General features: G+C 56.3%; 1 protein-coding gene across 2 annotated transcripts in view; it reads right to left on the reverse strand.

Annotated features, from left to right (window-relative positions):
- The window catches only part of ZSWIM5 (zinc finger SWIM-type containing 5), a 95,806-nt gene extending 93,672 nt beyond the window's left edge, over positions 1-2,134 (reverse strand). The window contains exons 1-2 of one of the 2 annotated variants that reach the window (XM_058808652.1): positions 1,982-2,119; positions 1,441-1,858 (exon numbers count right to left, since the gene is read on the reverse strand). In XM_058808652.1, the coding sequence (XP_058664635.1) occupies positions 1,441-1,858; positions 1,982-2,119 (556 nt within the window). Of the gene's footprint in view, positions 1-1,440 lie in introns of both variants that reach the window. The other variant, XM_058808653.1, reaches the window with a different exon arrangement.
- Between the last annotated feature and the right edge of the window lie 8,302 nt (positions 2,135-10,436).

The following is a 10,436-nucleotide window of genomic DNA, read 5'->3' on the forward strand; positions in this document are numbered from 1 at the left end:
CCTTCTAAAAAAATAATTTGGTTTTGAGTTTCACAGTATTTTAAGCAGAATAATTAATCATCTTAACGCAGCCCTTACAAAATATTAATTCACGCCAAAAAAAAGGCTATAATCATATCCTCAGAGAAAAACCTTTTGTGCTTCAGGAATTTTCACTGCATGTCCTCAGAGGTGGGAGGAGAATTCTTCTGCTGCCTCCTATTCTCACATCTCAAATGGAAAATGTTTTGATAATGCTCTTCTGAATGTAAACTGTACCAAATGGGATTTTTATTATTTTTTTAAGCAGCTTTTTTTTTCCCCAAAAGGAAGAACGGCTCTTTAAATAAACAGAGCGAACTACCCATTCCTTACAACAAAAACCACCCTCCCTTCACTCATTCACGCCATACCCTGGCACAAAATGAATTTACATTTCGCATTTGCAAAACAAATTCTCGCCTAATGTCATTTTAATGGGAACGCGCATTTCAATCCCTTCCAATACCAACGAGGAGCGGCTTATTCTATGTAAAACACCCCAATTTGTTTCTCTTTAAATATATGCGGATTTCAGACGGGGACAGGGGCTGGAAGGACAGGGGAAGAGGAACATTTCCTCTCCGGCAATCCCCCTCCGCCAGCGCACACAAAAGCCACCTGCCCATGGAGAGAAAACACGATGCCATTATTCCCACCGTCATTCCCACGGCCCCTTCGACACCGAACGAGCGTGAGAAGGCCGTGCGCCTCCGTCCCCGACACGCGCATCACGCCAGGTCACCGGTGCCACCCGCGGGTCCACCCAACTTGTCACCCCCGCCGCTCCCCTCGCTCCCCCCGAGCCGGCCCCGCTGGACGTGCCCTGCAGGGGCTGCGAACAGGAAAGCGGGGGCTGATGCCACCCGTAGAGATGCTCCAAGCAGGGAAAGCCCCTGATGGAGAGGACAAAGAAGAACGCTCGGAGCTGTTGGAGAGATGCATTATGTTTATAAGCCCGTCTCCCGGTGCAAAGGACAGGACCCCCGTGGGAGCGCGGGTGGGGGTGCTCAGGCGGGAGAGGGACAGCGGCTGAGGGGTCGGGGAGGGCAGCAGGCCTGCGTGCCCTCCGTACAACCCCCCGACGGGCACTTGGCGGGGGGAGAGGGGGGGCGAAGAGGGATGGTCTTTATTTTCCCCCTCGGATGGACGGACGGCGTCCAAGCTGCGGGCAGCTGCCGGTGACCCCCGGGCAGACGCACCCCAGGAGGCGGGGGGAGGTCACCCTCGCCCTCCCACCCCCTTTAAACCCCAAGTCGGCATCTTCCCGAAGGAGCGCACGGCAGTCCCTGGCCCCGGGGCAGGATTTTCCTGTCAAACCACAACCGCGCCAGACAAAAGGCTTAAGTGCAGGAGGGGATGGGGAGGAGGGGACGGGGACGGACACAGACGAGCCCCCGGGGGCCCCGTCCCGGCACTCACCGACTTGCAGCACGTTGTCCACCGCGCCGGTTTCCAGCAGGCGGATGCCGCGGCGGAAGGGCAGCCCCTCGCCCTGCGGCGCGGCGGGGGCGGCGGGCGGCGGGGGCCCGGCGGCGGGGCTCTCCTCGCCGGCCGGGGCGGGGGCGGCGGCGGCCGAGGGTCCCCCCGCGGCGGCGCTGGCGGGGGAGGCGGCGGCAGCGGCGCGGCCGGGCTGGAAGCTGGAGTACATGCAGATCTGCCGCTCGCTGCGGGGGAAGCTCCAGTAGACGATGCGGCGCTGGACGGGCTCGGGGATGCGCTGGAAGCGGCCCTCCACCCGCTCGAAGGCCCAGCTGCCCGCCACCCGCTTGGCCGCCGCGTCCAGCAGCGACTCGGGCTGCAGCAGGCTGCCGGTCCCGCCGCCCCCGCCGGCGCCCCCCTGCCCCGCCGCCGCCGCCGCCGGCCCCGCGGCCCCCGCCGGTCCCGCCGCAGCCGCGGGGCAGCAGCCGGGCAGCGCCGGAGGGGCCCCGCTGGCCCCCGCGCCCGGCCCCGCCGAGCCGGCCCCCGCGGCTCCGGGACGGGGGTGCACGGCCCCGGTGCCCCCCGCCGGGCAGGCCCGGGAGCACAAGCGCTTGGGGCCCGGGGCGCCGGCGGGCAGCGGCGGGCGGAGCAGCTCCTCTCCCTCTCCTCCCTCCGCCATGGCTGCGACCGACTGAGCCGGGCGAGGGGAGGAGAGACGCCGAGGAGGAGGAGGAGAGGGCGGGGACCGGGAGGGGTGGTCCCGCCAGCCGGGAGCCGGCCCCGCCGGGGCGGGACGCTCCGCAGCCCCCCGCCCGCCCCCGCCGCCCGTCGGGGCTCCGCCGCCTGTGGCACCTGCCCGGCTGCCGCATGGGTGGTGAGGGCACGGCCCCGGCCACCGCCCGGTGTCCTCCTGGCCGTGTCCCCGGGCGGGAGGGGGACGCGCAAGGGACGCTATGTTCCCCGTGCTCGGAGAGGAAGGAGCCGCGGGTGAGGGTCCCCGCGGCGCTGGTGGGTGAGGGGCTGGCGCAGCCATCCGAGCGCCAGGAGCCTGCGCTGAGCCAGCGGGACAAAGGGGCACGGCGGCGCTCCATGGAGGGGGCAGCGCTCCCGCGGGGTGTCGGCGGGATCGGCGCTGCTCCTACTGCGTGCCCGGTTCAGGCGTCCAGTCTGACAACAAATCAACACTCAGCCTCACCCGTAATTCACCTACGGTTTTACATTGAGTAGCAGAGCAGACAGCAGTACCCTGCCCTTCCATGGACATCAGGGTTTGCTTTTTATTTTAAAGCCCTGTAGTGAAGATGCTCGTCCCACGCATCATGGCAGGGTCCTCGGGCACAGGAACCGACAGGTCCTTTAGTACACACGGTCTTTGGGGGAGGAGATGAAAAACAGGTACTGCTGGCTTCCAGGAGCTCTCTTGTGCTCTCAGGTGGGATTACATTAAAGGGACATATGAATATATTCAGCACATACTGCCTGAGTTGGCATCCCAAAACCCAGGGAGCTGACCCCTCACCATCCTCTGCTTTCAGCCAAGGGTGATGGCAGCTCCCCTGGGACCAGCACAGTGTGGGGCTGACGGGGGGAGGGCTGTGGCAACTGAAGTCCACTTCTCTGGGTCTCTACACCCTGCCATCACTTTGCTGCTGTGTCCAGCAGGACACCATTCCAAGATTTTCCCCAGAAATACATTCCTGGTTTTGTGTCCTGTCTAAATTTAAGTGACAAACCTCTGAGGAAGAGCAGAGCTCACAGGTCTCTGAGTTCAGTTTTCTTGCTATTATTCTCAGTGCTTTGAGAATCCAAGACCAATTCCTTCCTATCTGCAGTTCAGTCACATCTGAACCATTACCGGTTACTCCCTTGTTGCAGAGATCTCCTATTTATTCTTACTGACAGAGCAAGAGTACATTTCCTGGAATAACAGGGCGATGCAATTAGGGAACAGGAAATAATTATGCGCCTTTGCTCTGCCACGAGATACCTCCAAGCCCAAGGTCTCCTCTGCAGGACACGGAGGGAAGGAATCAGGTCTCAGGCAGGTGGTGAGAGCAGGCAGAGCTACTGCAATGAGAAATCTCCATTTTAGAGAGTAAGCCACAAGCTAATCGATGAAGGTCAGGAAGAGGTTTTCCTTGAAGGCTGAGGTGTTCCTTGCTGCTGTTGGTCTTGTTCAAAGTAATGAGCGCTAGCAGTGGCAGGGACTGGCCTGGGGCAGCAGCTGCACACAGATTTGTTTACGCACAGATTTTCCCCAGGAATCACATCCCCATTTCTTTAACCCCGAAGGCCATTTTGCTCTCTTTAAGAGTTTGCTGCAACAGGAAGCACTTGCCACAGAAGCACGGCATTTTGTCCATCGCCTCTGCTCACTGTTGTGGTGACAGGTCCCGGGGCAACAAAGAAGGGCTTTGTCCACCTCTGTCCCTCCGTGGCTGCACAGAGGGACCTCACAGGGCCATCCCAAAGCACCCTCCTGGCCCGAGGTGGAGCACACCTTCCTGGCAGAGAACAGCCCAGCCATCTCAAGATTTTTCCGATGCTGAAAGCTGTGGGCTCTGGTGTCACAGAATTTCTGCTGTGTCTCCCTGCAGCTGCCAGGGCTGCTCAGGCAGAGGGTGAGGCTGCATGAGAGCTGGGATGTGGCACCCCAGCTTGTCTGGTCCCTCTGTCACCAGTCTCTGCAGAGCTCACCTAGTGACAACCTTGAGTGTCCTTACTTACGTCGTCCCCAGACAGTGCCGATAAAAGGAGTTTAGACTTCAGACCAAGCAGGGATGTTATTCATTACCAATAAGCTGACTTTTCATTGCATAAAACATATAATCCAGTCTCAAATCAAAGCAAGGTTGGTGCAGTGGCTGGCCAGCCTGTCTCTGAGGGGTAAACATGTTATTTCAAAGAAAAACCAATCTATTTTTCCTCTCTCTCTTCATTCAGAACATTTGTTGCTCCCCATTCCTCCCCATATTTCCCTGTGCCTTTCATCACTGCCTTGATTTTGCAAGGGGGAGAGCTCTCCTCCTCCCAGGGAACATGGACAGATCTCTTCTCCCTGGGGAAGGATGCAAAATGTCAGCCTCCAGCCCAGCCCCTGATGCTGCTCATTCAGAGCCTGGAACCAGGTACAAGAATAATTCACTGCACGCTTTCCTGAGCCCAGCCATTTGCTAAGCCACTGGCAGCCCTGGTTCCCCTCCTGTTCTCAGAACTGTTTGGTCAGGGTCTGCCTGTGCTGCCACCCACCAACTCCAGCCCTTCTGGCCTCATCACTGGTGCTATCCATCAAGTGCTGATTTCTCCTGCTGGCTCCAGGAAGTATTTTATTTTGAGTCCCTGGCTAGAAAATTGACTGACCAAGGGGCTTGAGCCCCAAGGGCCCTAGACCACAGTCAGGCAGCAGTGCAATGCAATATCGTCAGAAATTTTTTGGGTGCCAGCTCAATCAGAAGTCCAGCTTTAAGGTGCAGGTCCTGTGGAGTAAGAAAACCGCTTTCATCTTCCTAGAAATTAAATTCAAGGACTATATAAAGGAGAAAGGACAAAGGTGCTGAAGAGATACCTCTCTGGGCTTCCCAGCAGCTGTGCTTTGTTTTATGGCAGTCAAGGTAAGTGATGGCTGGTGCCACATCTCATCCCAAGGGGATGTCACCTCCTTGGCTGCTCCCACCTGCACAGCTCCATGTAGTGCTCACCTCTCTCCCCATCATGCCCAAACTCCATCCTCAGCTGAAAGACTGCCTTTCTCTGGGCATCCTCCCCTCTCTTGGATGCTCCCATGCTGCTTTGACATTGCTGTGACTCTACCAGTCAATGTTGTGCTCTCACTAACACGAGTGACACTGTGGAGACTTTCAAGATGACAGCAGAGCTTTGCAAGGCCCAGGGAGCACCAGGGAAGGAAGTCATGTGGTGACAGATGAAGGTACACAAGGGCAGAAGAAGCTTTATGGGCTGCTAATGATGGGAAAGGAACAGGATAGAGTGCAGGCAGACACCAAGCTCCTGCTCCCGCCATCCAGAGGATTTGCTGCTCCAAAGCAGTCAAAGACAGGCTTATCAGCAGCCATGCTCCCTGCTACAGCCCCCATTGTACAGTACTCACTGGAAGTGAGGCTGTTTCGGCCTTTCCTATGTTGCTGATGCTGTTCAGAGCAGAGGCAGAAAGGAAAGGCACAGGGAGTAACTGCAGCTCCCCTGCCTTAACGCATTTGGGAGCAGAGGAATCTATTGGCCAGGACAATTATCCCTTAGCACCCCCACAGATCCAATGTCCAGGACGAGACAGAGAGCGTTGTCTTATGAAATATTTGGCCTTGCAAGCAAGAGGAGGGACACCTTGATTTGGTTGCCCATGGAGTTTAGCACCATTTTTAGATTTTCCAGTGCCTAGTAAGGTCTCCAACAAAGCACAGACTGGAGTTGGAGCTTTTTGCTGTCAAACTGTTCAAATCCCCTGTGGATTCTCCACTGATTCATTAGCGCTGAGTTATTGCTGTGCTCCTCTTCCAGCAGGGACTCTAATAAAGTGGCTTTTTGCTAGCCAGCCAGTTATTTTATGAAACTTTCCAGAACTGACAAGCTCAAAGACCTCCTTCAGGTGTGACTGCAATTGTCTGTGTACTCAAAAGAGAAATGCAAGAACTGAAAGTACCATCTCTCCTCTCCAAGCACAGGCTGAATTCCAAGATCAGGTGTGGGATGGCTGTTCTAACCCTCATGTCAATCCAGGAACAGCTCTACTCGCCTGTGTGTCCCTGTGGTTGCTCAGGCTGGGATGATGCAGACCCAGACACTCCCTTGTACCCAGACAGAGATTTCTGGTTGTCAGAAGCTGTTGTTCCCTTTCCCCCACACATGATGTTACATCCCTGGCTTGCCAGGGCTGCCTTCCCCCAGCCCCTGTAAGATTAACAACATGCTGAGCTTCTGTCTTGCCACAAAGATTTCAGCACCCTTCCAACAAATGCATTTGCTGTGCAGACAGCAATTAAGCACAGAGCAGCTGCTGGGTGAAGACCCTTGGCTTCCAGGAGGAACAGCCACCTCTCCAGCATGGAGTCTACAAGCACAGGATGCTCCAGAAAGTTACTCAGGCCTGCACTGGAGAGATGTCCACCCCAGGCAGGCTGACTATCTCAGGGCTGAGCTCAGCAGAAAACAACCCTCTTGGGCCACCACCTCCCCCTTTCAGCCACTGAAGTTCCTTCCCCTGAATTAGGGATGCTAAAATAAATGGGGGATCATTTTTTCAGGCTACAACAGTATGAATAAATGATGGCAAAAGCAAGGGGTAAACAATGCTTCTGTTAGCCTTTATTATGGGGTCTGCCCTGGCTTTGGAACACGAGTGGATCACAGGGTCCAGCTGGACGGGAAGTTGGAGTCAGGCATTTTGGCAGCTCTAAAAAGCTGTGGTTCCTCAGGTGCAGTGAGTGCCATCATTATCACATCTGCCATCATCCCAGGCTGCTCTCAGCAGCGGGATTTGGGAACCCAGCATCACAGCCAACCTGTTTCCAGGAGCAGCGTGTGGAGAGACACACGGCAAATCACCCCTCATGCAGCAGAAAAGGATTATCTTGCTGTCTGCTTTCCTGGCAGGAGGGCAGAGGGGACCCTGAATCTCAGCAAAGCTCCTACAAACACAAGGACCAGGGCAAGATCCAGTCTCAGCCCTGGGCACCTGCACGCACGAGCTGGCCTGGTGAGATGTGTCCCTCCCAGAGTGTGGGTTGGGCTTTTTCTGCTCACACTGGGCTCTTTCAACCCCCTGATCTCAGCTGTAAATAACAGAACCAGACTGTGATGGCCAGACAAAGAGAGGAGGTGATGCCACAGAAAGCCATGCAGGGGTGAGAGCCTTGGTATCCCATGGGGCTGGGGCTCCAGCTCTGTGTCCCCCAGATCACTCTGGACCCACCAGGAGGGAGGGAAAGAGCTGGGATATGTCCCTTGTACGTCAACAAATGGCCATGGAGTGGCTTGAAGGCCTTTGGAGGAGGGAGAGAGGTTACAGGAGGAAGCAACAGGAGAGGCAAACCTGTTGTATGCAGCTTTGCTCTGAAGTCAGAGGCACCTCCACCCTCTGTCCCTGGGGACTGCTTTGGGATGACTCTGCTCTCCCTCTGCCAGTAGACAGAAGATGAGGCATGCCAAGCAACTGGGCTCTGAAAACCAGTGATTGGACTCTACCCTGCCCAGCCTGGTCCCATGGTTGATGCTGAAGAAGGAAATGAACGTGGCCAAAATCTGACTCACTTCTGCAGCCCCTGCATCACTTCCATCAACCCCCCTGCACTGGTGGCCATGCAGGGACCACGAGTCCCTGCTGCTGCCTCATCCCTGCTGCTGCCTCATCCCTGCTGCTGCTTCTCTGCTCTGTCCCATCTCCTTGGGCAACGCTACACCAAAATGAATCTGGGCCTCTTCACCAGGGTCATCAGCAAGCTGGCCAAAGCCACGGATGACCTCTCCAGGTCTCATTCCCCAGCTCCTAACCCACAATGGAGATAGATGGCTGCCACCCCCAGGCAGCAGCAGCCACCCTGACCCCAGAAAAGCCAGAGGGGCCCGGCTGGGCTGGACTTGGGGGACAAAAATGCAGCCGCCTGCATTTATTTTGCCTAACAACAGTGATCCCTCTGTATATTTTCATTCTGTTTTCCTAGGCTCAGCTGCCTCCTCAATGAAATGTTTCCAAAGCAGCCTGGCTTGGCAGCACGCCAGCCCCGGCTGCCAGATGAATGGGCGGAGGAGGAGGGACTCATTCCTCTTCTTGACACAGCATCGCTGCACAAGAGGCCTCTGTTGACATCAGGACTGGCTGTTCCTCCTTTCCCGAGAGGATCTACCCAGCCCTTGGCAGGAGCAGCACACAGGGCCAAGGCTTCATGTGACATCAAACTGACATCTGTCCTCCTCCAGGGTGGTGGCACAGCCATGGGTACCAGGGTACCATGGTGCACCCTCCTCCAGGGTGGTGGCACAGGCACAGATAACAGGGTACCAAGGACTGCTAGAACCTGAGTCAGACCTTGTTTCTGGCCCTTGGCCCCTAGCTGAGCCAGCCCCCCAACAGGTGAGGATTCCTTGGAGCTCTCTGACTCTACTTACACCATCACTCTCCAAGACATTGGTGATGTACAGAGCCTGCTTCCTCCCCCAAAACACCTCTCCACCCCACCCAGAGCAAATCTCTCCCTCAGCATCGCAGGAGTACAGACACTGACACAGGGTTTGCAAAGCTCCAGGTTTCTGGCATCTTTCAGGGGTGAATCCTGTCACAGGGGCCCCAAGTGTGGCACCCCAAACCCTTTAGGTCTTTGGACAGTAATATATGGAATAGGATCAGTTTCACCCTAAAGCCTTGCCCCTACTCAGTCATGTAGGACTTCATCCAAACAATGTGACAGCTCTTTCCCACACCTCAATGCCTCTACCCAGAGCAAAATGCCCACCCAAGCTTTCAGGGCCAGAAATTTGTCTGCTAGGAGGTAACCAAGTGGTAGCTGTTGCAGTGGACTACACACCCAGACCAGATGGGATCCTCCTCTCTGCCATGGCTAATTGCAGCACTGGTCATCAGTGAGGGAATGCAAATCCATGCATGCCCCACTCATCACCTGTCACCTCCTTGGCAGGACACCTTTAGGATCTGCACAAGGAAAAGATATGGAATTTAATACAAGTGTCGATAATGCATCAGAAGGCAAAAGAAAGAGATGAAAGTAATCAGCATCCTTCCAATCTGCACCTCTTTCCCTGATTGGCTCCTCTGGCATCTTCTGCTGGTGGCCAGCACCCAGCTGAGGGAAGCCAAGGACCAGGGGCTGGATAAGAGCAGCACCCAGCAGCAGGCCACAGGAACACAGTCTGCTCCTAGCAGCTGTGGCAGGGAGACCGCTCTGCCTGGGTCTGGTGGAAAAGAGGCCAACCATGCATCGATAAGATGAATTAGTTGTCTCAGCAGCACCAGCAAAATGAGCGAGAGGAGCCGAGCCCGTGAGGCCCGGCCTGCTTTGTTTCAATTACAGCAGCTGCCAGAAGAAAAAGATAACCTCAATATTGATGGCAGGAGCAGCAGACAGAGGTGCCCTTGCAGGCTACTGGGAGCAGGTAGAGAAGGAAGGGGGAGGAGAGATGGAGGAGGGGGAGCAGGGTCTCAGCCAGCACACTGTGTTAGAGCCTGGCTGGTAAGAAAGACACATCTGATCCCATTGCTCTCACCCCTGTGAGGAACAGCTCCTTTTCACACTGGTTCTTGTCCCAGTCACTGTGCAGAGCATCCTCCAGCAGAGACAGGGTGCAGAAACCCAGCATTGGAACACAGCATGATGAAAACACCGAGCAGAAAATCATCTCTCTGCTCCCCACTCAGGCTGCAGGGCCTGGAGAGGCATTGAGCAGGGCTGTGTGGGATGATGGATGGAGCTGGATAAAGGGCAGAGACAGGCCTGGGGCACCACAAGCTGAAGACAGGCATGAGTGCCTGCCAGGGGCACAGCACCCACCTGCCTGAGCCTGGGGAGCCCCACAATGTGCCTGCAATGGGAACTGCGCTGGGGACAAGATGCCCATGGTGACTTTGGAGTGCATGTGGGAACCAGCAGCAGCTTGGGGCAGGCACCCCAACATCGCACCTACAAGCCAGGTATGGAGGTGCCGAGCCAAACACCCTCCAAGCAGCGCAGTGTTAATGTCCTGGACTCCCATCCCGGGAAGCAGCCAGAAGACAGGAAGAGATGGGGTCTTCTCTTGAGGAAGACTTCTCTTCAGTCTTGAACCTCTGTACCTCCAGCTCCTGCTCAGGGGATGTAAACCATCCCTGGCTGCTGCATCTTGGGGTCTGCATCCAGCCCTGTGTCCCTCCCTGTGCCCGGGGCACAGACCGGCGCTGAGCAAGACGCCTCTCCCTTTTCCCCGGGGCCACCAGAGGCCAAACTGAGCAGCGGTCACTTCACAGAGGTTTTATTCGCACTCCGCATATCCAC

Source organism: Ammospiza caudacuta, chromosome 7 (assembly GCF_027887145.1).
Source record: "Ammospiza caudacuta isolate bAmmCau1 chromosome 7, bAmmCau1.pri, whole genome shotgun sequence".
NCBI lineage: Eukaryota > Metazoa > Chordata > Aves > Passeriformes > Passerellidae > Ammospiza > Ammospiza caudacuta.